Below are 26,712 nucleotides of genomic sequence, written 5' to 3'. Positions count from 1 at the left end.
CGTGTCGTTCCTCATTTTTCACTTCATTATTTTTTGAGTTAATTATATTTAAACCTTGTCTGAAAATACGAAATTCCACTTATTTTCAAAAAAGTTTTGAAGTTTCACTAATTTATACCCCCTCTAAAAAAAAATTTCTGCACGTTTATATTTGGGTTTGGACAAAAAAATGCTAATGCTAAAAAAAATTATATAAAATTTTAATTTTGCCCCATATTTAATATTTTTATATAAATTTTTTTTATATTTATAAAGAGATAAATATAATATATATATATATATATATGTGTGTGTGTGTGTGTGGGGTGGGGGGGAGTGAGGTTAACATCATTATGATTATTCTCTTATAAATACAAAATTCTTACATGAAAATGTTAAATGAAAGGTAAATTTGAATTTATATAATTTTTTGCTAACATTAGCATTTTTCTTCCAAGCACTAATGAAATGGGATTATCTATAAACAGTGAATTTTCAAAGAGAGTGTAAGTATAATTTTAGAATTTATTTGAAAAAATGTATAATTTGATATTTTCAAAGGGGATCTAAGTACAATTAATCCTTATTTTTATCACAATTAGGACAATTAATTTTACTTTTTAAAAATAATTAATTATAGCTATATAAGCTGATAAGCATTTAAAATGAAATTCTAATTTAACAACATCTGCAACGACACTTCCCACACACAAATGATAATTCATAACAGCCCAATATCAAATGTTTTAAAACACCAATTATTTTCATAAATATTTATATCTTTATTATTTCATATGGTCCATGTCATCTTTCAGCTTTCAATAAGACTTTCGTATCACTTAAACTCATATTAATCATTTGATCCGTTTCGAGTCATATGCTAATCTTTATTTTTAAAATTTATATCATATCTATCGTATTATATACGCAAGTATTATATACCGCGATACCTAATATAAATACAAAAAAAATAATTATATTATTATTTTTTTAAAAATTTGATGTAATTACACGTCTGTCCAATCCAAATAAACGGAGTGAGTACTGAGTCCAAAAGAGGTTGGGGCCCAATGGGAAATTGAGTACATCACCTTCTTTGCAGCATTTTAATCATTCTTATCTATACATCCCCCTGGGAATGGGGATAGAATGAGGGAAAGCGAAAGGGTGGGCCCATGTGGGTCAGGCCCAGTCTTTCTAGCCACGTAGCCGGCCCAAACACCAATAGGCAGGCCAGTGGTGGGCCCATGGGCCGCGCTGTACGCTTCTCCATGGTTGCGTGCTGTGTTTGACGAAGACTTGCTTTTTCTGCTCTCGTAACACGTGCATGCAGATGACCACGTGGCGGTGATCGGGTTGGGTAACTTAAATATCCAGCTGCCTGAATCTCCCTGCTCATCACTCGACGCCGTCCAGATTTTTTTTATTATTTCAAAAAAAAATAAAAAGTAATATAAAATTTTGATTATTTGCATTTATATTAACTTTTTCAAGGATGTGTTTGTTTTAAGGTTCTGGCCAATCCCATGCAATTTCATAAAATTATTTAAACTTGGGTCAGATTTCAAATCTAAATAAATTAATTATATAACAACTATAATATATTTTTATGTAATTGGTGTATAATTCAAGAAAAAACATCGATTATATATGATTGATTTGGTTCGACCGAACCTAATTTCAATAAGAATTTTTCATACTTGTTGTACATATATCTGTACCTCTATTTTATTTAAAATTTCATATAAAATAAACTCGTGTATTTTTTTAAATTTTTTTTGACTCATATCTATCTTTTATAAGAATAAAGTGTCATCGTTGAACTATTTAATTATTTCTAATTAGATTCAGAACATACGTCTCAACCTTAAAAACACTAGAAATAAGACCAACAATCTTAAAAGTGTACACGCATGCACCAGATTTTAAGAATGTGAAGTGGGGGGTATATCTTATAAAAGTCACACTACGACCCGTAATAATATTTACAATTTTCAAACAAGTTGTAGATCCATTCCATTTTATTAACTCAAGATTTTTACAACTTGGTTCTGGTGCATCTTGAACTTCAATACATATGGACTCACCATGATCATCCTATCATTTCGGTGTATGTGGTTCATGTGAAATTATAAGATTAGTGAAAAACTATAAATAGTTGTCTTGCATTCATAGGTACAACTTTTCTTACATATTATCATTTTGATCTTCTATTATATTTATTTTAAAAATCTTATTTTGAATTTTTTATTCAACAATATGCTTATAGGAGGGGCCAAAAAAAAAAAAAAAGGACTTATGAACATATGGGTACTGAAATTTTATTATACTACAATGAGGACATGCATTAAAATATCAATATTTGCAACATATCTTTGAATTTTTCTTATTTTTTAAAATTAAAAAAAATGTGGAGGACAAATTGTCAGCATCAAATAGTAATTACCTAAATCGAGCAAAAAGTCATGGCAAGTGGAAGAACGTTGGAGTAAACCCTTTCAAAATATTTGACTTTTCTTCCCATTTTTTCTTTTTTTTTTTTTTCGTAATTTTATACTTTAATATGAATGACTAGAGAAGTGTCTAGGTTGATTATGTCCCTTCTAGAAGCATGAACTGAGGTGATTCTTGAATGTGCATAAACTTTCTTTATTTTTGAATTTTTGACAACATACATAAATACAGTAAATTCGAGAACAATTCTAAGTTATAATTGTCCTTACTATTTTTAGTGAAGTTAATATCTACTTGATGATGTGGATTGTGTTTCGTGGACGCCCAAGAGACGTCTCACAGTTTTATGTTAAGAGACCTGCAAAGCAAGAAGTCGTCAGAATTATGTGAGGAAGGCCCCAGTAACAACCCTTCAATATTAAAGTTAAATAGATCGTAAGGATAAAATATATAAGATCGTCAGAAATGTTAGGTTGAATCAGATTATACTAATAACTCTTTCCAAACTATAGATATGGTTCAAATTCATGCATAATAAATATAATACATTTACTATGTAATATATTATGATTTGATCAATCTCATTATAATTATTATACCAAAACACATGTAAGGATCAGACTTTAATTATACCAAAATTCATGTAGAATGAGATGTAAATCTTTTTTATTTTAAATTTTTTCCTTCTATATATTATCCTAATAAGCAAAACATCAAACATGTTTGATTTACTTTATTTCCACCTCAAAAAGTGACTAATGATTGCTTAATTTCAGCTAAAAATCTGAGCAAAACCCCATAATAATTTCAATGATTGAAACTTACTAGCAGAAGAAACTAAAATTGTGTTAAATCAGAGCACAAATGCTTCAAGAAAAGGGCAATTCCATTCCAACATCTTCTTGCAAGAAAACAAGAAACCTTTCATTATTGATCCTCAAACCTTAATTTACACAACAAGATCAGACCGTGGCATCAACACAACAACATCAACATGCAAGAACCAAAAATCCCTCCTACATCCAATCCTGATCCTCTCAACTCAATACTGCCAGAACCATGTCCCTTGATCCTGAACAGGGAATCCCAAATTGCACGAGTTCGGCTGTAGATCATCAAAGCATTCAACTTCCAGTTTTGGGAAGCTCAATGAGGGCATAAGGCAGCTCCTGTTAAAGCTATCATCTTCATCTTGAGAGAAATCAGAAGCATCTGGCTCAAACACATGTGAAGAATCTGCAGGCTCTAATGCTGCTGAATGATTCCCGTCGGTATAATGCGGGCTATCCGAGTCGAATACATCGCTCTTGGCCGAGCTCGCTGCGTCTTCCTGCTTGGAGGCCACCGTCTGTGCAGCATTCTGGGAGCAAATTGGCTTATTTGGCTGTAAATCCAATGGACTAATGGGATCATCACATTGTTCCGTCTTCGGCTTCCCATTGTCTCTCAAACGCGACTTCTCCGCCAGCGAATTAACCTGTTCGATAGAACGAAAACCTCGTTAGAAAACACTGGTGCAAGAACTGCTTCTGAGTTCTTGAGAGGACAAAATTGCTACCTCAGTTTTCAATTTCTCATTCTCTTTGTAAAGGGTGTCGTAATCGGCCTTTAGCCTATCGTAGCTCGATTTCAAGGAGTCAAATTCTTTCTCCAGCAGCTTGGTCTTGTACCGGGCTCGTCGGTTTTGGAACCAAATTGCAACCTGTCGAGGCTGCAAACCGAGTTCTTTAGCAAGTTGAAGCTTCCTCTCAGGTTCAAGCTTGTTCTCCTCATCGAAACTCTTCTCAAGAAACTGAACTTGATTCGGGGTGAGCCGCCGTTTCTTCTCCGGGTGGTGGAAGCTGCATCCGTCAAGGGCGCCCTCATTGCAATTCTCTGCTTTGGTATCTATCTGTGGGAGGAATGGCCTCTCAGTTTTGGTTTCTCCTTGGACATTTGCAAAGTTCACCATGGATGCAGAGGCTGAAACAGAGCAATCCATAGTCAATTTCTCATCAAATACTTGAAAACTTGACATCGTTGGATCACAAACAGTATGAACAAAAGCTACTTTTTCATATCAAGAATTCAACAGCACAAAGCAATGTACACAAGCAAACAACTGACTACCCACAAAACAACAACATAGTGATGGGGAATGCGCAAGAAAAGCTGAGAATCAAAGGGAAGAAAGAGCCCAGAAACCAAACAAGAAGCATCAAACAAACAAACAAACCCAAGAGAAAAAATACAACTTTTGTGTGGGAGAAAAAGTAGAGTACCATGAAAAGAAGGGGAAGAATTTTGAACCCAGAGAGAATCAAGAACTTCAGAAGTGCAAGGAAGCCTTTCATTCTTTAACAAAGCATTTGAGATGCGAGAATCATCGTAGACCTCCATGGCTTTTCACTGAAAAAGATTGAAATTTTTATGGCGAAATTCTCAGAGGAACATTATCTACGTTTGTCAGGCACAGGAAAAACTCGTGAGCAGTCGCTGAAAGTTTCTTTTAAGGCTTGTGACGAAAGAAGGTGGTGGTGAGCATAATGTTGATGTGGGAAGTGTAAGAGTAACGAGGGCTCAGACCCATCACTCAGCAGCAGAGCAGAGGAGAGAGAAAGGCTGACGAATTCGAGTGAAGAAAACTATGCAGTGGAGAGAGAAAGAGATGAGAAAGAGAGAGATGCGCGTATGGGAAGAGAAGCTTGAATGCTTGATGAGGATTATAACAGGCACCTTGTTACTTGTTGCGCTGGAACTCATACAGCTTCAGATTACTAAAATACCCTTCATCCTTGCAATAAATAGGAAAAGCCAAAAAAATAAAAAAGTTTTTTTTGGCTTTTAATTATTAAAGTTTTAAATATAAATCCAAAAATTTCCCAATTTTCTTCCCCCCAACCCCTTCTAAATTTGTATAATTTATATCCAATATTTATTTTTTTGTAATCATAAAGCTAAATATTATAGTGCATGTAAAGTCCCATTACGCTCACGTCTATGGAGTCGATTTATTTAGCCAGAAGTTTTTTGTGCAAGCCACATCGCTTGCAAAATTCCTTCAAGCCAACAATAACAATGAATCGTAAGTAGGGATTAGTCTCGAGTTCAATGAACTCAAGATCACCTAAAAAAAAAGAAAATAAAAGGGAAGGAGGGGGGTTGTAGTATCCGAACAGCACACAATTTAGTGCCCATTGGTCTGAAATTGATGGTTTATGGCAAAGGTAGTATGGGCAAATATCTTCAATTTGTTTTCAATATATATTTTGTATGCCCAATTTTTCAAACTTGGTTTAATCGTTAAGTGAAGAAACAAGAATGTAGGGGGATAGCACATAGGTTGGGAAAGTAGCACTTTTACCTTTGCCAAATAAATGTATTTGATAATGTCTAAAGACGCATTTGTTTCTGTGGGTAGATTTATGGGTGTATTACATTTGCAAATTCATTATTTATAATTTTATTTTAACTGATGAAGACGAACTCTGAAAATAACAATTAAATAAAGAATTTTCTTAATAAAATAATAAAAAATAAAAGAGAGGGGTAAATGAGTAAAAGCAAGAAAGAAAGAGAAAATTGAGAAGACAAGGAGCAGAAGAAAACAAAGGCAACATGTCCAATCAATCGCCATCAATCGGCAGCTCTGGTATTTAGGGACACTTTGATGACTCACCCCCCAAGAAAATCTCATGATACCTAAACTATTTAGGTATATTTCATTATATTTAATTTTATATTTGGATGATTTATAATCTTTTTTAAATATTTTGTGATCCAAATACCTTTTTTTTAAGTAGTAGCTATATTATTGTATTAATATTTTGATAAATCAAGTAATAAATTATACGAGTGTGTAATTTTCAGCTAATCGACTGAAAATTGATCGAATTTGATTTTGATTTTTTATATCGGTTAATCAAATCCAACTGAATACCGAATATATATTATACTATGAAATATATATTAATATAATAATAAATAATAAATAAATATTAAATATCTTAATATATATTTATAACAAAAAATAATAAATTTACACTTAATACATTATCAATTATTACAATTATTAACAATTTATAATAAATAATTTAACCATTATAATATTTTTTTATAAATTTCGATTAATCAGTTTAAAAATCTAATCAAAATAAATTCAACTTTGATCGAATCAAATCGAATACTTTTGTTCCGTATTTAGTACGTCATTTAGGCGGATCGAAATTTCAATTAATAGAACTTTGAATTTGATTTGGTTCGATTAACCCAATAGAACGCCCCTTAACACATTAATTCGATTAATGCATCAATATAATTAAAAATAATAAAAAAATATAATAAACTCACATAAAGTGAGACAATACCCATATTTCTGGTGAAATCGAACCCAAACATATTTTGCATCATAGAAGATCCTAAATCCACGTGCAGGTTGAGTATGTATCAAATCGAACACTATCCAAATTCGAGTATATACAAATTCACCTTAACTATTTGAGTTAAGATTGTATAAATGATTTACGTGAAATCATGCAACTTGATCACGTCGACAAATATAAGCTCCTAGATGGGAAGTACAATTCTTCTACCCTACAGAATTTATCGTTTTTACAACTTACTAACTTAATCATTATAAGTGAGAACTAGAGAATTCCTAGCTAGTATTATTCTGAACATTTAGTAGCAAGACAATTTGGCAAGATTTCTAAGGAGAAATGGTATTTTCGGTCTCATTAGTTAGGCCCGTTTCACTTTTAGTCTCATTTTTTACGGAATTAGCATTTTTGGTCCAGTAACTTACAAAAATCATCATTTTTAGTCCCAATCCACTTTTCCGTTAATTTTTAACAGAGATATGCATGTGGCCGTTAACTTTTGTGTGTTAGAGAGAAAATTACCGCCATTTCTTACTTGGTAAAAATATTGGAGGAAAGTATAACTAACATTGAAGACAAAAATCAAAGATAAAAAAAATTAGGGCAAAAAAAGGGGTGGCAATTTTCCCTCCAACACACAAAAGTTAACAGCACGTGACCATCTCCGTTAAAAAAACTAATGAAAAAGTGGATTATGAAAAAAAGTGATAATTTTTGTAAGTTACGGGACCAAAATTGCTAACCCTATAACAAATGGGACAAAAAATGAAACAGACCTAATTTATGAAACAAAAAAAATGGTATTTTTCCAGATTTCTAACTAATATTAGATTCAAGATCTTTTATAATTGACCTAAATTCGAACTCATATCATCTTATAAAATATTTAATGATATATAAAGTAGAAAAAATATTTTTATTTTTTAAAAATACTAATTATAAAATTCAGGGACAAAACAATAATAACTTGCAAGCTAATTCTCTTTTTTTATAAAAGAAAAAAAATAAAAATATAAGAAACTATTCATTTACTTTTAAATATTATTTATTTAAAAAAATTATAATGTTTGTTATAAAATTATAATTACAAATATTTTATAAAATTTCATAACCTCAATTCGGAGCAAATGCATCACTCCTATATTTTCTCTGCCGGCTTGAGCCGCCGAGCCCACACAAGCCACCTATCCTGAAGCTTGGTGCATTGAGTCAGTGATTGGCTTGGGACATTGTAGAAGGATAATTATACTCTCCTTCCCCTGAAGTTAGGTGCAATTTTTACGTAAATTCATTTGGTTTGAAAAATTATATTTATACTTTGAAAATTTGCTTTCGTCTAAAAATTAGGTCCTTCGATTAATCAAAATTCACTAAATTTGTTGATATTAACAAAAAGTATTGAATGAAATCGATATTTATCCACGATTAACTTATTACTGATTATTGTAAGTCAAACAAATATTTTGTAACTAAACTATCCTTATAACGGTGATTATATATCTCATCACATCCATAAATGTGTGAAGATGTATAAGGATAATTTAATCATAAAAAGATTTATTTGTCCTATAATAAATCAATCGAGGGTAAATATATATTTTTATCCAATTTTTTTATTCATACTTCTTAAAATATATTAAAAAATTATTAATTAATAATCCCACGTGTGAGAAAAAATGAGTGAATCATGTGTTAGTGAGGGCAAACATAATAATTTAATGTCACCGGCCGGACAAATATGCCCTAAAACACTTTGTGTTGATTAACAAACATCTCACGTATCTCCAAGGATTAGTACAATTATTGCACACACTTTTGACTTTTGTTTAGCATGTGCTTAATTTCAATTAGTCATAAATCATGCCAATTTGAATGTATGTCTACTGTTATAATAATTTTTTTTTATCTCATTTAAATGCATTTGTTGATTGAAAATATTGATATATTAAATCAATTTTAAATTTTAATATTGAATAATACAATAAATACTTACTATAAATTATGTGCGATTATTATTATTATTAATTATTATGACCAAAAGTAAAAAATTGTGTCAAATATTAATTAATTATGATTTCGCTATTAGTTGTTATACCTACAGATGAGGCCATAACACGAGTCATATATATATATATATATGTATCAAATTTAGGATAAATTACATTAGCACCCCTGAGGTTATGCCTCCTGACACAAACACCACGTGCCTTTTATAAAATTACAGATATGCTCCCTTGAGGGGGTGTTAATACAATATGCCCAGTGGATGTTTGTGTAAATTTCACCATTGAATAGGAGACTTACGTGGGTTAAACCCTCTCCATTGAATTACAATACAGTCAAAAATAAAAAATAGAAAAACCTTCTAAATTTAAATTGGGTGTCCTAAATTACCCTCTCCAAAATTGAATATTTATTTCAATGTTACATTTTAATAACGAGATCAAAAATACAATTTAATTTGAGATAAAATACCATATTTAAATATATACAATTAAAAAAAAAAAAGATTTAAGCATAAGATGGGTGGGAGATTTTTTCAAGTACCTAGAAGACAGAGAGACGCTGTGATTGAAGCACCTAAACTTCAGCAAAACATCAGAGAATCAATTCCTGCAATCCAATCCTGCGGGCCAATCACCAACACCCTGCATGCATGCAGTATAGAGCCTGCCCAATCACGTTTCATTTCCATACCTGCCACAAAACACACGATTGTTTCCCCTCCCCCCTTTTTTTTCCCTTTTAATAAATAAATAAACTTTGCATTGGGATGCAGAGAGTGAATCCCAATATTACACAATTGTTTTCTAAGTCAAATGACAATGTAGATCTCCTAGGTACTTGAAATCCTTTTTTTTTTAAATAAAATTTTATTATTATTATTGTATGTATGGATTATTTTTTAAAATATTTGGGTTAGTTGAAAATAACATATGCATATAATGTGATTTTATTATTGGTTAGTATAAAATATAAGGCGTAAAATTGTAAGCAGACCTCTTTTAAAAATATAAAATTATATTTATATTCTTTTTAAAAATTATCTGTTTATATTTGTACTATTTTTTTTTGAATTTGTACGAAAAATATTTACTTAATGAGCACAATTTTTAATTTTATATATCGTTCAATATCTATATTATATATAATTGAAAAGGGGCGAATTAGTGTCTCGACTATTTTGGTATGTCAATTTTAATATTTTATTTAATTTATTAATTTTCGCCCCGTCCATCTAACTTCCCACTCCCCCATTATCTTTGAGTAGCTTTTTTTTTTTTTAAAAATTCATTCAATTATTTTTATTACTATTTATTTACAAATATGATATTAACTAATTATTTTGCATATACTTTATTAAATAATTAATAATTTTTTTAAAAAATATTTTTTAAATGATATGTATAAAAATTGCACAGACAATAATTCGATACAATGTCTTATTACCACTATACCATCTTGACTCTATATATATTACGTTTGCATCCTTACAAGTATAAAAATAACTTATGTACCTTCGATAATCAATTATACATAATGTTGAATGAGAAATGACCAATGTCTAAAAATTATGGCAAAACAGTACTATTAACCACTGTTAAATAAAATCAAAACAAAAATTCAAACTTTTATCACGATTCATCAATATTCACTATAGTTTGTAGCCACAGCCGACATTTGCCATGGTTTAACTATAGCAAATCTTTTAGCTACATTTACAGAAAAAAAAAATCAATAATTTGCTATGATTTTCTGTTTTTTATTATAGTAATTAATAGTAACAAAAAATTATATTTTTTTTAATGTTTTTGGAAGGATTTTAGATGTAACTAACTCTTAGTTTTATTTAATATTTTTCCTTCACTAATAAATAAAAATTAAAAATAAAGGAAAATCTTGAACTAAGAAAAATATAAAGGTGGGAGGGCCTCTCTGCCATTAATTGGGCTTTTCCTAATTCAATTTTCAAAACTATTACTTGGGCTGCTGAAGTGTAGTATGGGCCCATAAAGCAAAAACAAAGTCTCGAACCGACGATTCTTTATCGACTAGTGAATATATGTCTTATAAGATGTATGAACTTATAAATTTTCTTCGAACAAATTTAATCTGAACATATTCCGTATATTTCTTGTCACTATTACATTATTACTATAAAAAAGAATAAAATTAAATATGTGTAGAAATTATTAAACATAATATTATCAATTAATTACATTTTATTCTTTTCAAAATAATAAATAAATTAATTAAATTAACTAAAAATCCTTTTTTTTTTTAACAGTGATGCATATTATGTAAAAAATTGATACGGCTTAAAAAGTTATGTATGAAGTTGTAACTATTAATAATTAACGACATGCATACGTTGCTACAATATATTTATGATAAATATATATAGATGTCACTATAAATGTATTACATTTTTATCAGTAATGACAATTGTCGAACGTGTTGAATTACATCCCGACATGAATGTTTAGATAAGTAGATTTAACTAAAAAGTGTTTGATGTAATTTACGTTGTTTCCTATTGTCAATAAATTTACAATCACTTTCTTGTTTTGCTTACCAATTTATCATACACCCAATCATTTTTTTTTATTTGTTTTTTACCAAATAATTGTGCAGCCATTCAGAGATATATATATAGGGGACGTGGGCTAGAGTTTAAAATAAGCATTTATCAATTTATTGTTGAAAATAATATTTGTACCTAGAATTGATTGGATGTGTGGAGGCACATTTATGGGGTGATATGACATGTAAAGTAATTCAACTTGAAATTAAAATGATGCACATTTATCATGTTTGAAAGAATGTTCAACCCTTCAACTACAACTACTTTATGATTTCATTGTCCTTCCCCATTAAGATTGTAATATAAATTAATAAGTTAGGTTTGACCACCGTCATCAATTATACGACAAGTATTAGTATATTAGTTTATAGTTAAGAATAAATTATAATTTATCATTTAAATTATGTCCGTTTTTGCATTTTGACGTCTAAATTTTTTTTTTTATGTCAACTTGTCATCTCAATTTTAAGAAATTTGCACTTTACCATATATGATTTTGTTCTTTTTTGCTGATTTCTTTATCAGAAAAAAATCACTTGCTGTGCATATGTAAAAAATATCTCATCACATAACCTTTAAATATCACATGTGCACTGCATGTGATGTTTTTTTGATGAAAAAATAGTTACAAATGACAAAGTGCAAAATTTCGTAAAATTGAGATGGTAAGTTGACAAAAAAAAAGATACTAAAAGCCAAAGTACAAAACGATCATAGTTAGGTAATTTAAATTCTAATTAGGATTAATAATCAAGATTAAAAGTAAAAACTCATAGAATACCATGGCTGAGCAGCAACAATTTAGCTGTTAATTGTTCCTGCAAGTCCTGAAAAACCATGAAAAATATTTCGATTACAGCTAAAATCACAGCGAAATATTAATTAACCTCATGTAAATTTCAGCATCGATTTTGGTATTGATTTATCATGTATGATTTTTTATTATTATTTTTGGTAGGGTTTACTGAATATTTCAGGGCTAATATTTTATTTTTTAATAAAAATTATTTCTCTAGGTCCGTCCATTTGCATCCATTTTCCGCAATTGCCAATGAACTCAGACTCGACCTCAAAATCATCCCAACACACAAAATTCACTGAACTTATATATAAGTTCATTGAATTTTCACATTTTAGCCATTTGAGGTAAACTATAGAGAATTTGTAGAATTCCTTTCTTTTTGTAGGCATAAAGACAATATTTTTCACTACCTTCACTCTTCCTTTTTGACCCCCCAAAAAAAGCAAAATTTTTTATAATTAAAAATACCCTAATTCCACTTTATTAATTACAAGCTTAGATTATATTCCATCCTCCCATATTTTACACTTAATAATTTTGACAAAACACACCCCACTCTATCCACATACATTTATATATATATATATATATATATACACACACACACATCGATGATAATGCTTCACTAACTAGTCGATTTTAAGTCGAGTATCGAACAATTTTTGACTTGTTATGAACTGCGATTGCGGTTGAAGATTCGTCTACGAAAAATTGAGGGTAATCAAGAAGATTTTATGGGAATAAAAAGAAAATCTATATACACACACGTCGATGGCGACGTTTTATTAGCTAATCGATTTTAACTCGAGCATCGAATAGTTTGATTCGTTGTGAACTGCGATGGCGGTTGTAGATTCGTGTGCGACAAATTGTGGGTAATGAAGGGGATCCCATGGAAGGCGTGTAGGTGTAGCCAAGAATTTCAAGAATAAATTCCTTTTATCTTTGTATCTTGATGCACTTTTGTGTAACTGTGTGAGCACAACCATACAATTAACAATTTGAAAATAGTTTTGTGTGGAGTGACATGTGAAGAACGCGTATGCCATAAATGTGAGCGTGGGGGCAGTAACGCTTTCACATTTGTTGTCCTAGTTTTTGGGTTAAATGCGACTAAGGTGTTCTTTTCTATTTGGTTAGATAATAAGATTGTGAAAAATTCTTTCCTAGATTAGGTTTTCCCCAATCAAATCATTCACAATTTATTCCCTTTAATCCAAACACAAGTAACAATTAGGTCAGAAACGAAAAGAAAATAAAAGTACTCCATATAATATATATATAGAGGATTAAAGGCAATTTTCGTCCCTTAATTTCATGTCATTCTCGTTTTAATCCCCTAAGTTACTAAGATTCCATTTTGGTCCCATAAAATTGAAAAAATCTCAATTTTAGTAGAAATTTGATCGAAAAGTTGAGCCACTCGCCGGAAAAAGTCACTTGCCAGGCATGTGACTTTTTAAATTGGGGCTTGCATTGCGATTGACTGAAAATAAAAGGCTTAAAGGCAATTTTCATCCCCTAACTTCAAACCATTCTCATTTTAGGCTCCTAACTTCAAGCTATATCTTTACCATATCATCTTTTTCAACCAATCACAATGCAAGCCCCAATTTAAAAAGTTACATGCCTGGCATGTGACTTTTTCCGGCGAGTGACTCAACTTTCCGACCAAATTTGTACCAAAATTGAGATTTTTCAGTTTTATGGGACCAAAGAGAACCCTAGTAACTTAGGGGACTAAAACGAGAATGAACTGAAATTAGGAGACGAAAATTGCCTTTAAGCCTATATATGTATGTATGTAGATGTTATTTTTTTTTAATTTTTTTTTTGTTATCTATTTCTTGATGAGTTGTGGCGATTATAAAAGGAATATGAATGCATTCAATCTTGTCCATTAATCTTCCGAAAGCCCACACCCTTTTGCTCCATCCATCATCATCATCACTCTTCTCTCTTCATCTCAACCCTAATTTGAATACTATAATTCTACACACACAGCTCTCAACTCATCATCATCAAGCTCTATATCAAACAATGGTGATTTCCTTACCTATATATAATTTCTCCTATTTTCTTGCATTCATTCATTCCCACACACACTATACGTGTTTCATTGCATACATACATACATACATAGTATGTGGTAGTAGTGTTGTAACTATGTAGAGATGGATGGATGGATGAAATGAAATGGTGATGCAACCTATGAGTAGTACAGTAATAGTGATGTTAATTGCTTGCAGCTGATCATGCATGTTGTGGTTATATATGATGATGATGATGATGAACAGGATGATAAGGAGGAAGTGGAGAGTAGCAGCAGATCAAGATGGGATGGATATGTGGATTGGAGGGGGAAACCTGCTTTGAGGGGCACACATGGTGGCATCACCCCTGCCTTCTTTGTTTTGGGTAATTCTTTTCATTTACACACATCCACCTATTTCATCTTCATATCATATCATATCATATATATATATATATATATGTTGTCTCCTTTCATACATCATCATCAACACACACACACACACAGTGAACGTGTAAAAGTGACATCTTCATTGGATTGGAGTTATTGTTGGAATTCTTGCATGAACTGATCAACCATTAACAACTTATAATTATATATATATATATATCAGTAATTAGTTTATAATTACATTTAATTTTACCGGTCGTTTGTGCGATTTGCATCCGACCCGATTTGAATTAAAATCTCTTATATTAATTTGCTCCAAGATATAATTATATTTTCTTTTCATCAATCAAATAATATTATGTCTAATAAACACTCACATTCAACAACAAGAACTAGTTGAAACGACATCGTTTTTGTGCTTGCAATGTTCTTGCAACACACATATATGTATATATATATATTGGTAATGAATATGTGGAACAGTTGTGGAGGTACTGGAGAACCTGGCATACTTGGCAAGTGCAAGCAACTTGGTGTTGTACCTCACGCATTACATGCATTTTTCTCCGTCGGAATCTGCCAACGCCGTCACCAATTTTATGGGGACGGCGTTTCTTCTCGCCCTCCTCGGTGGCTTCTTCTCCGATGCTTTTTTAACCACTTACCGCATCTACTTGATCAGTGCTGCTACTGAATTCCTAGTACGTACTTGCCCTTGATTCACTAATCTTTTATCTTTTATTTATTTATGACTAATTTTTTACGTGTCGTTGAAGAAAAAAAAATTAACATATATTTTTTTATTAAGACTATATTTTTTTGTTTTTTTGGGATAAATATGCTTTGTTACATATTTCCTAGTACGTCTGGATAAAGACTGATCATTATTACATTAATGATTAATATTATACTTTATTGTATAACACTTTGAGATGAAACTTTGGGTTTTTAATAGTTTGATTTTAGAAAATTGATTACAAAAATAATAATAATTTTGGAATAATTGATTTTAAAAAAAATTCAATTGCGACATTTGGACTCACAATATCATAATTGATTATGCAAAAACATAATTTAGTTATATAGTGAATGAATTAACAAGTTTTTTAATAAGCATAATGTATAATTAGGTAATATTATAATTTTTATCAGAATATACATAATTTAGACAGAATAATCTCATAAGTGATTATCGAATAATCAATGAAACAACACAAAACTTTGTGTTTTGCACTTGAAATGCAAATCTTGGCCGGCGCTTCAATCTCAGATCGGCCAAACAACAAAAAATTTACGTTTGCACTTGAAATACAAACATGGCCGACTTCTAGATCGCGGTGCTGAACAGCATACAACAGAATCAGAAAAGAATATAAAAAAATTATATTTTTGTACTTGAAATACAGATACGTACTGCAATTTAATAATTAGTGATGAAAATTACATAATGGAAAATGAAATTAAATAATTTGTAAATTATTAATTGTATGAAAGTATCTCTGTGTCAAACTTATGAATCTTATAGAGTTGATAGATTGATGAATTATTGAATTAGGACAAAAATAGTTGCGACAGCCACTACTACTATTACTAGGCTGCCCAGTTGGTGGATGGATGAGTTTGTTACAATCTTTATTTCTCTTGTCCTTTTCTGTCTTTTTATACGCAGGGAGAACGACGACGTTTCCATGGTGACATTTTAGTCAACTAGAATTTGTTACAACATTAATGCACACACACATAATAAATACTATGTTCACAACTCATCACATGGCCTCCCTTTGGACACACTATTCTTAATTATTTTGAGGTTTTTTTCTCTTTTCTTTTTACTTCTTGGGGGTGGGGGGTTAAGAAATGAGTAATGAACTATGAAATTTAAAAAATTAAAGATATTGGAGTACGAAACAGACATATCGAGGATGGAAAGTTGGAGGAGGACCACATTTCTTTATAGTTGTACGTATTTACTGAATTGATCATAAAAAAACATGTTGTCCAAGAGAAGATAGTTAAATTGAAGGGTAAAAGTGACTTTTGCCACACCCGAAATGCGTTCAGTAGTATAATTCGTCTTGCAAATCATTGTAAGAGGGACTTAGGGAGTCGATAACTTGAGACATGGTACGCGTTTGAAGAGTGCTTGAATTGCTTGTCCTTAATTTATTTTCAAGAATTACCAATATTCAAATAGGGTCTTTGTAGTATGGATAATATTCCGTTTTTCTAATGAGTAGGGGATGCGACATGGAATTTTGAATTTGTAAAATTTATTTTATCTTCTATTCTATTAAAAATGCACACGTTATTTGTATAATTTTTTTAATTAAAATATATGATATTATTTTTAAATATGTAACATGCGTATATTAAATTAAATAGAATAGGAAAATAAATTCTATAATAAAAAACTCAATCCGAAAATGTGATGGTTGTAGCATGGATTTGATGGGGTGTTCATGTGAGCCACGAAAATAGGGACAACCCATGGGAGCCACACCTACTAGAAGAAGTGTGATTTGGGTTAGACAAAATGTAAAACTAATTACAAGTAAAAATTATAGGGGTTAATTATTTATTTATTATTTAAAATGTATTAACAAATTAGCGTTCACGACTTGACACAAATTTTTTTTTAAAAAAATTCAGCAGTCGAGTCGTGGACGCTGTCAAGTTGTTGTTTCTGCTAGCAAAATTAAAATATTAACACCTTAGCTAAATGATCATGGCAAATATTTTCACCATGGCGAAAAATTAAATTTTTTACGTTGGTTTTATTTAACCGTGCATGATACATAATATTGATTTACTATAATTGTTTATAATGCTGAGATTAATTTATTTTTATTTATTTATTTATATTTCGTAGTGTTTAAACGTTTGTAAACTTCTCTATGTAGTATGAGGTCCTTTATTCTTAACGTTAATTTTTTTAAAGATGTGAAAAGTAATAGTGAAAAAATTAACCACATTTCGTTATTTACAAAATTTAGGGTTATGTGGAAAATGGATTAAACATCGGATTTAATTGAATTAAATTATCAAAGACAAAGGAAAGGAGTGTATTTTATTTTTTTTTTATTTTTTGAATCATCGACATGTTTAATTAATGTTTAATATTTGAATGTATTGAATAATATAATAAACAGGGTCTCGTAATACTAACGGTGCAAGCGCAATCGGCTTCCTTAAAACCACCAAAATGTGACAATGCTAGACCAGACATACCATGCCAGCAGGTTCATGGTGCAAAGGCTGCATTGCTCTTCTTAGGCCTCTATCTAGTGGCCCTTGGAGTGGGAGGCATCAAGGGTTCGTTGCCGGCCCATGGAGCCGAGCAGTTTGACGAGGATACACCTCAAGGACGAAAACAACGATCAACTTTCTTCAACTACTTCGTTTTTGCACTCTCGTGTGGTGCCCTTATTGCAGTGACCTTAGTTGTCTGGATTGAAGACAACATGGGATGGCAATGGGGGTTCGGAGTTTCCACGTTGATAATATTGCTGTCTGTCCCGATATTTCTAGGTGGTTCGACGTTTTATAGGAATAAGGTTCCACTTGGAAGTCCACTAACGACGATCTGCAAGGTACGTTGGGGTAGTCCGTTTCATCAGCCATTGCGCTGAAGTTCAATACTAGTTTTATTGTTGCTGAAGTACTCTGATCTGTTCGACAGGTTCTCATTGCGTCTGTACTGAACACTTTTACGCCGAGAAGTTCAAGCAATGCTATTGCAAGTATGGCGACAAGCCCTTCACCAAACCCATTGTCTGAGGAAATAGATGCAGAAGATAACATCAAAGTCTCAGAATCATGTGAGTCTCCATCAGACAGCCTCAATTTTCCCAATAGAGCAGTGGTAAGAAAACCGGGCTATGCCATGCTGAAATGCTCTGTACAACAAGTGGAAGAAGTCAAGACTGTCGTAAGAATCCTCCCCATCTTTGCTTGCACCATAGTCCTCAACTGCTGTCTTGCTCAGCTCTCCACCTTTTCGGTCCAACAAGCTGCCACCATGAACACGAAACTCGGATCCTTAAACGTCCCACCTGCCTCTCTTCCTGTTTTCCCAGTTGTCTTCATAATGATCCTTGCACCGTTATACGATCACGTGATCATCCCTTTTGCACGTCGAGTGACAAAATCCGAGATGGGCATTTCTCACCTCCAGCGCATTGGAATCGGCCTAGTTCTCTCCATTATAGCCATGGCTGTGGCTGCAGTGGTTGAAGTCAAGCGTAAGAGAGTAGCTACCAACTCGGGACTGCTCGACTCCACCAAGCCGTTGCCTGTTACGTTTCTTTGGATCGCGTTTCAGTACCTGTTTCTTGGCTCGGCTGATCTTTTCACCTTAGCAGGGCTGCTGGAGTTTTTCTTCACAGAAGCACCGTTCAGCATGAGATCATTGGCGACTTCTTTATCTTTTGCATCACTTGCAATGGGATATTACCTGAGTACGGTCATTGTATCAATAGTTAACGGTGTCACAGGCGGCTCCAGGCACAAGCCATGGCTCTCCGGCAGCAACCTGAATGACTACCACCTCGACAGATTCTACTGGCTATTGTGCTCGTTAAGTGGACTGAACTTCATGCAGTATCTTTTCTGGGCTACAAGGTACAAGTACAGATCAACACAAAACAAGTCCTAGGAAACAACAATTAGACAGCAGAAACATGGAATTCAAGCTGGCAAATGATGCCGAGATTTCATGTCCCTCAACGGGCCGAGAATCGAGCACCAGGGGAACTCTTTCCGGAGGAAAATATGTTCGAAGATTTGCTAGATCAGACAGCAAGAGGATGTAGATAAGATTTGATCTAAGTTCTTGATTTGTAAGATCGTGTCAAATCTCACTGATGTAATACTGATTTATCAAAATGATTTTAGTTCACTGTTCAAATGGAACTTGCTTGTAGTTTCTTTTCCCTTGAATTTCTCATTCTTTGCAGATCAAGAACCGTTGTCTCTAATAAAACCACGATTTGTGCACATTTCATAATCGCATTACTGATCATTCTCATTCAACATACCTTCACCATTTTCAACTTTTAATAAAGACAATATTAGTATTACACTGACACGACGTGATTTTCATTTTTAACATGAAAATGCTCGTGCAGATGATAATTTTTCAATATCTAGCACGTAAAGATCAAGAATCCTTTAAAAGAATTTGATGCTTCCCAGTAAAACCCACTTCATCCAAATCCAGACGAAATGATTCGGGACTCCCCGGTGCACCACAAACACCATATAACAGCCAGTGGATGCAGTATTTGGTGTTGGAGGTGCATGCAGAGTAACCTTATATGCAAATGTAGATTTGATGTTGTGCACCCACAATGTAAAACAGCAGAAGCCTCTGTTTCATGTCAGAACAACGTACGGTAAGCGGTGCAGTCATTGATACTGTATACTTACACTCAGGCTAGTCCAAACCCCAAGCTGAAATATAATGGAGAACTACTCTGATCTCATGCATTTCCAGCATAATCTTCTTTGTTCTTTCTTCATGATTAATGATGTTGTCTTGTAGGTTTAAGATATATATATATATATATACTCCAGTGGAGTCTTAAGATATACATATACGCAAACGCAGGTGTGTGTGTGTGTGTGGAGGACTTTGCCTACAACAGGAAGTGCAAGAAGCTTTCAAATTGAGTGAAATCACAGAAATTTCATTATTATCATCAGAATGAAGATTTAGATGTCTTGAAGCACAAACAACAAGATCCAGCAGTAATGCAACCTAACTATGGGAATCTCCTTTACATCTACTGCAGGAGGGATCGCGCAACCAAAACGGACTACACAGCATAATACACATGGCAAGGTGAACAAATAATGTTTACCGACTAGGAGGTACTGGCACCCATCGACAAGCTTCTCACGGCAACTTTGACAGCGCCAACAACACTAAGTTGCTGCATCTCAGGACTCAAACTGTTTGTCTCATGATTCTTACAATGATCATCTATCTGTATTCCGACAAAGAATGCCACCTGCATGTGTTTTCCAAGCAAATCGAGACACAATGAAACAAGGTTCTTAAAATAGGCAGAATTTAGTATTTAGCAATAAAAAGCAAATGGAAGTCTCATTCGTTTTTCAACGTAGCTTAGCATAAGAGCTTACTAATGTACGACCAAACTATCCAAAATTAACAAGATGATATTCAATACTGGAAGCTAATTTCTAAAACAAGGTAACTTTTAAGTCTAAATAATAATTAAAAAAGAATGATTGAAATAGAGATGAATTTTATTCGACACCTCAACAATAAAATACACAATCCAGAAAGAGAAAAAAACAATTCATGCTCTTGGTATCATCTCATTATTTGTCTAGTTATGTCGAATGTGTAGTTCACCAACAGAGTGCAAGATTGATAGCCGATGTGTGATACGGAGTTGAATGGTGTAGGAAGTATGCATTATAAATCCTTCATTTCTTCATCTACATGTTGAAATATTGAAAGTACAACTGAACTTCAAGATTGTATTCATAGCCTGTTCAGATCCTAAGTAAGAAAAACCAATTAGAATACTAGCATGTGAATCATGTCTGAGCTCCCCTTTGTTCCAGTCATTTCTTTGAGCATTCAATAATGTATAGGTCAAAATCAATCTCCACCATTATATGACGAAGGACAACTATGCCCAGCTACTTGCTTTTCAGGGAAAATACGCTTTATTAGGATTGCACATGAATGTCTTGTCCAACAGAAACATCATGAGAATTATTAAAATGATTTGCAAAAAGGGAATCTTTAGTGCAAATGAAAGAAATCAGCTGATAAAGAGAAAGACACAACAATTGAAAAATGATGATGAGTAAAAGCTTTACAAAAGGAAAAGCTTTATGTGCAAACAAAATTACCTTTCCTGAAGCGTTCCGCACTGGGGAGATGTGAAGAAAATTCCAAAATGAAGTCCTATCTTTTCTGGAAGCAGCAAGCAAGATGTAAGGTAAGAAGAGAAGAATTTTAAAAGAAACAATCTCTAACAAGTAGTGTCAGACATCAACCTGTAATTTAGGATACGTACTGTACAAGCTTGCTGGTATTGAATACATTCCTTCATCTGCAAACATAGAGTAGAAGTTATACTTTCTACTTTGTCTTCAATTTTTTTTTTTTTTATGTTTTTCCTTTGGGAGGAGAGGTGGGGATAGGACATAAGCTTTCTGAAACAGTAACCAATTTACTCACGAGTTTGAGAAGAGCCAGTATCTTAGAGACAGTCCAGCTTTTGTAGTGAAGTCAAAAACATTAAAAAGATAAAGAATATAAATTATGAAAGATTGCAACCTCACCTGAAATTGAGCTGTCGGATCTGTATCAGTCCCACTCAAAAATCGGCAATTTCTCCCCAGTACTTCATGCCTAGAATAGCCTATCCAAAAGGAAGCAAAAGGTTAACATTCGAAAATATGAGTTCAGATTTTCAGCATAAAAAGAATTCAGACTTCCCATGCTAGAACACTTTTCATTTGAATGGATAAAAAGTTAGAGCCTTGCAGATCAGTTGGTATTTTTAATTACCTGTCAGTTTAAGGAATCCCTCGCTTGCATAAACTATAGGCATGTCAGGTAAGAGTGCGTCAGTTCTGTGGCATAGCATGTTACCAAGAAAAGTAGTAGTAATATGAGCAGATGCCATTAACCAAAACAACATTTAACTGAAATAGGATCCGAATACGAACAAACTCACAATACAAAGCTTTGTTTGATTCTACCAAGACATATATTTAAGGAGGCACCAAGCTGTCTGTTCCCAGATAAGCAATATCTTTTTCTGCATACCAATTTGCCTGTCAGCTCACTGTAGTGTGTAAGCACGGACAAAATGTTACTAATTGCAGTGCTGGCTTTTGTCTTCTCCAGCTCACTTGCTTCGCAAGGCTCATTAATATCAAATTCTGCAATATTTTAAATTGGTAAATTTTAGAGTGTTTCCAGAATGACTCGTTGTAGAGGGCATGTAGGTGGTGAATAGGCTTCAACGATACAATCAAATGAATGTTAGATCATAGAGGATAACATAAATCCATGAAAAATAATGTCGTATAATTGATCGGTTAATAAACTATCGCTAACTGAAAGAGATGAAGACAAAAGTCAAGATTCAAATGAAAAGCAAGGCCTCTATTTAATTACTATTTTGCATAAAGTTATGGCATTCAATGACAACAATATTCCATGTTCCTGAACGGAAACAACAGTTAGGAACTACAGCAATCAGTTCAGCATCAACCATCAAGATTCTAACTAAAACTAAAACACTAGAGCTACAAAGCATTACCTAACCAATCTAAGTACCCGAGGTTTTACTAACTTAACAAAATTGATACTCATACCATATCTTCTTTCCAGGCAAAAAGAAGGTAGTTAAAAACAAACCTCTATCATCATTACTTGATACTGATTCCAGACACGACGCATGTCCTAATTCCAAAATTGAATCCGAGCAAACTTCACTCCTACAACACCTGAACAGAATCTCCCGAGCTCCGTTTCCAGCTTCGCGCAAACTCATCTCACTCCTCACAATCCCATTTCCGGAGAGCCTCAGCTTCCTCAAAATAGGCACTTGAACTCCCACAAAGTTAATCACCCTACCATCCTCCTTACTGAAAACAGGACACATTTGAAACAACATCCAAAATGGTGTCCCATCTTTCCTATAATTCAACAAACTGATCTCTATAGCCTTCTCCTCCCTAATCGCCTCGCGAATTTCCATAACCGATCTTCTATCAGTTTCAGGCCCCTGAAATATCCTTCCGTTCCTCCCAATCACTTCATCTTTGGAATAACCCACCATTTTCAAGAACCCTTTTGAAGCAAAGACAATAGGGTGCCCACAAATACAAGGATCAGTTATGGTAAAACAATCAGGCAATTCATCTAGAGCTTCCCTCACCAAATCTGAGTATCTCAAATCAAACGACTTTTCAATGAATCCCAGTTGTGGTTCCATATCAAATTCAGCAATTTCCCCTCAAAGTTTGAATCTTTATGAGCAACAAGTAATCCCAAGCCCATGTGTCACTTTCAGCTTCTCAAAACCTCAATTAACTCAAGATTTTACAGTTCCAACCCATAAAACCACAAAAGCCACACAGCAACACAGATACCAGGAAAAGATTTTGACTTTATCAAAGAAAGCTCATAGATTTTTCAGAAACTTGTGGATGAAAAAAGACAGAATAACAGGAGACTGCTCTATTAAATATTGGTAAGCAATGATTGAGTGCTTTTGCCATACAAGAACAGTACTTTGTGTAGTAACTGCAGTTACAGCTCTCCTAGTGTGAGACTGCAGAATTGAGGAGAAAAACAAGAATAGGGACACAAGTTGATCTTTGTAATAGCAAAAAATATCTGAATTGAACTACTGATTTGAATGAACAAAAAGGGTCGAGACATGCCCATCAATCGCTTTGGAACAACTCTTGAATGCTTAATCCGTGTAAAGAGACAGAGAGAGAGAGAGAGAGAAACAGAGGAGAGTTGGAGTGTTGAGCTCCGCAACTATGGAGAATCACAAAATGGGCCAGATTTTTAGCTCGAATAATCTAACTTAAACAAATAATCACACCAATAATGTGTGTATCAAGAATGAGGAGACTATTGTTCTTTTTTTTTCGACCTTTCATTTTCAGAAATGGAATATAATATCATACACTACCTTCTTCCCCTTTTTTTCTTTCTTCTCTATTCTTGATTAAAAGAAAATTGCGTTTTGATAAAAAACTTTATTTAGGGATAAATAGTGAAAAAAATGCAAACAATCCCATGTGATATTGCAAATTAACAAATTACCTCCTTATAAAATATATATATAGCTAATGTTTTATATTTTAAAAATTACAGCAATTTTTCCTTTTATATTTTTAAAATGAAGCAATTTACCTTCCTATTTTATTTTAAAATATATAAGGGATAAATTGTTATTATTATTTCATAGGGGTAATTTGTTCATTTGCAATATTATAAAAAAATAAATTGTATTAAATCCTTAGATAAAATATAAAATGTAATAAATTAATATTTTTTACTAGTATTTATTCGATTCAATAAAATATGGAATAAAATCAGACTATACTATCACTTCCTCGACTGAATTAAAGCTTATAAGATATGAAAACATCTTAAAAGTTTTTAATTAATAAAATGACTAAAATAAATATTATACCATTATAATCAAATAATTTATTATTTCTTGACATATTTTATTTTAAAAAATTTTAAAAATACTTTTATAAATAGTACACATTAGTTTAATTTTAAATAAATATTTAATAGATAGTTGCTTTACAATAACAAAAAAGAAATGACGAAATTATTACCTAAATTTTTTAATTAAAAATAATATATATATATGTACATTCATGCTAGTCAAATATTAATATAGATACATAATTGATATTTTTTTGTTATTATGTTTTAACATCGGAACTAGATCATTTTTATACTCTGGTATCTAAATATTTTTTTTTGTGTCAACTTACCATCTTAACATTACGAAATTTTGCACTTTGCTATTTATAATTATTTTTCAATCAAGTTTGTTGTTTTTTCATCACTTGCAGTACACATGTGATATTTTTCACATATGCACATCATGTGTTTTTTTTCAGTAGAAAAAAAAAAAGACGATCATATGTGACAAAGTGTAAAATTCACAAAATTGAGATGGTAAATTGACACAAAAAATAGTTTCGATGACGAAGTGTAAAATGTGTATAGTTTGGATGATGAAATGTAATTTACCTTATAATTTATATTGTCTTGAATTTATATTTTTCAGAAAATATAATATTAATATGAATTTTATTTTTATTTAACTAATAATAATTTATTATTTAATAATAAATTATTTTCTCTTTTTCAAATATTAAAAAAATTAAATAGCAAAAAAAATCTTTAAATCCTAGAGAGAGAGGAGAGTGTGTGCGCACGCGTGTGTGTGTGAGAGAGATAAAAAGTAAGTGTATGAATTGGAATATTTTTGTGTTATAATATATTAATTTCATATAACTTATAAGATTGTATAAAAAAAATTAACTTTCTTTAAGAGTTTATAAGATCCAAAACATCTTATTTTAAAATTTTATAATTTTTTAAAAAAATTAGTTAAATAAATATTTAAAACTTATAAGCTTAAAATTATCATATAAGATATTTTGAGCAGTTCATAAGTTCAGACAGATACTCTCTTAGACTAAGATATGTCAGAGCTGATATAAATAGCTACGGCATTTTATTTAATTTCCTCTTGCTTATATCATATTTGGGTAAAATTATTATACCAACTTTCTGTGTATTCACTGCATATCACACACATAAACAATGATTAAAACTAGTGATTCAACCCTATTCGATATGTGTATAATTTTTCCGTTTTTTTGTATAGCGTATTACGTGGGTCTTACGATTTTATCTTGAAAAGACGTCTAGCTACGAGAGGAGGCATTAAGGTTTTTTTAAACTGCTCAAACTCCTGGCCTCGTTTTCAAAACGGACAGCAAATAATGTAGCTTGAGATACGATCAGTGCCCTGTTGCTTGAGGTATTGTTCATTCTGACTTTGTACAAGCATCACAAACTTTTTATGAAAAGTCGGGTGACTAGAGAGAGGAAGTTTAAGAACGTATAAGCCACTTAAACTTCTCGTTTCCAATCAATATAGGGTACTTATCTATATCAAATATACTTAAAGGTATTTTATTTAATGCATATACATGTCGTCAACCAATGATAATTATTATAGATTACCTCACCCTACTTAATATATAGTATAGATATTTTTCTATACTAAATATATTGAAAAAATTAGTATAAATAGCAATTTTTTTTAAAAAATACTTTATATAAATATTTTTAATAAATAGGTCGCACAAACAAACATTATTTTCGAAGTCGAATTTCAAATATCTTAATTATTTATTTCCACCAATAACAAGAAGCCACCTTGCAAGTAAATGAAACAAATTAATAAAAAAAAAATATTCTGTCAACCACATATATTAGATATTAATAAGAAAAGGCAAAAATCATAGTTCATAAATTTTGGGGTGGGGGGTTTTCTGGTGAAGG

At 32.0% G+C, this 26,712-nt stretch overlaps 3 protein-coding genes across 5 annotated transcripts; 1 reads left to right on the top strand and 2 right to left on the bottom strand.

The window, feature by feature from the left end:
• Positions 1-3,301: 3,301 nt before the first annotated feature.
• Positions 3,302-5,123, bottom strand: LOC105168148 (uncharacterized). The gene is made up of 3 exons (XM_011088099.3): positions 4,695-5,123; positions 3,992-4,395; positions 3,302-3,910 (listed from the first exon to the last, which is right to left on the bottom strand). The coding sequence occupies exons 1-3, from the start codon at positions 4,810-4,812 to the stop codon at positions 3,476-3,478; spliced, it is 957 nt and encodes a 318-aa protein (XP_011086401.3). The 5' UTR covers positions 4,813-5,123; the 3' UTR covers positions 3,302-3,475.
• Positions 5,124-14,043: 8,920 nt separating this feature from the next.
• On the top strand, positions 14,044-19,532 carry LOC105168147 (protein NRT1/ PTR FAMILY 4.6). 2 transcript variants are annotated; one of them, XM_011088097.3, is made up of 5 exons: positions 14,044-14,221; positions 14,476-14,596; positions 15,084-15,301; positions 17,750-18,190; positions 18,280-19,532. In XM_011088097.3, the coding sequence occupies exons 1-5, from the start codon at positions 14,060-14,062 to the stop codon at positions 19,252-19,254; spliced, it is 1,917 nt and encodes a 638-aa protein (XP_011086399.2). In that variant the 5' UTR covers positions 14,044-14,059; the 3' UTR covers positions 19,255-19,532. The 2 variants fall into 2 exon arrangements, with proteins under 2 accessions (XP_011086399.2, XP_011086398.2); XM_011088096.3 differs by having other exon boundaries at positions 14,428-14,596.
• Positions 19,533-20,266: 734 nt separating this feature from the next.
• Positions 20,267-24,202, bottom strand: PLPB (PAS/LOV protein B). Of its 2 annotated transcripts, none has more exons than XM_011088094.3 (7): positions 23,011-24,197; positions 22,322-22,529; positions 22,153-22,217; positions 21,924-22,003; positions 21,636-21,691; positions 21,489-21,552; positions 20,267-20,611 (listed from the first exon to the last, which is right to left on the bottom strand). In XM_011088094.3, exons 1-7 carry the CDS (start codon positions 23,588-23,590, stop codon positions 20,465-20,467), a joined length of 1,200 nt encoding a protein of 399 aa, XP_011086396.1. In that variant the 5' UTR covers positions 23,591-24,197; the 3' UTR covers positions 20,267-20,464. The 2 variants fall into 2 exon arrangements, 1 of the variants encoding a protein (XP_011086396.1); XR_002287604.2 differs by having other exon boundaries at positions 20,527-20,611; positions 21,656-21,691; positions 23,011-24,202.
• Positions 24,203-26,712: the final 2,510 nt, after the last annotated feature.

This window comes from Sesamum indicum, linkage group LG8 (genome assembly GCF_026168435.1).
Source record: "Sesamum indicum cultivar Baizhima isolate 11 linkage group LG8, ASM2616843v1, whole genome shotgun sequence".
Lineage (NCBI taxonomy): Eukaryota > Viridiplantae > Streptophyta > Magnoliopsida > Lamiales > Pedaliaceae > Sesamum > Sesamum indicum.
The sequence above is the reverse complement of the archived record's forward strand: the minus strand, read 5'-3'. Positions and strand labels throughout refer to the sequence as shown.

Bases quoted from the DNA above. Each gene is read 5' to 3' on its own strand.
- LOC105168147 (XM_011088096.3), top strand. From the start codon at position 14,060: ATGCATTCAATCTTGTCCATTAATCTTCCGAAAGCCCACACCCTTTTG. The intron at 14,597-15,083 runs GTAATTCTTTTC...TATGTGGAACAG, and splicing joins CCCTGCCTTCTTTGTTTTGG to TTGTGGAGGTACTGGAGAAC. The intron at 18,191-18,279 runs GTACGTTGGGGT...TCTGTTCGACAG, and splicing joins CACTAACGACGATCTGCAAG to GTTCTCATTGCGTCTGTACT.
- PLPB (XM_011088094.3), bottom strand. From the start codon at position 23,590: ATGGAACCACAACTGGGATTCATTGAAAAGTCGTTTGATTTGAGATAC. The intron at 22,004-22,152 runs GTAATTAAAAAT...CCTTTTGGATAG, and splicing joins GGGATTCCTTAAACTGACAG to GCTATTCTAGGCATGAAGTA. The intron at 21,553-21,635 runs GTTGATGTCTGA...TGCTGCTTCCAG, and splicing joins GTACGTATCCTAAATTACAG to AAAAGATAGGACTTCATTTT.
- LOC105168148 (XM_011088099.3), bottom strand. From the start codon at position 4,812: ATGGAGGTCTACGATGATTCTCGCATCTCAAATGCTTTGTTAAAGAAT. The intron at 4,396-4,694 runs GTACTCTACTTT...GCTCTGTTTCAG, and splicing joins TTCTTCCCCTTCTTTTCATG to CCTCTGCATCCATGGTGAAC. The intron at 3,911-3,991 runs GTAGCAATTTTG...TCTATCGAACAG, and splicing joins ATGAGAAATTGAAAACTGAG to GTTAATTCGCTGGCGGAGAA.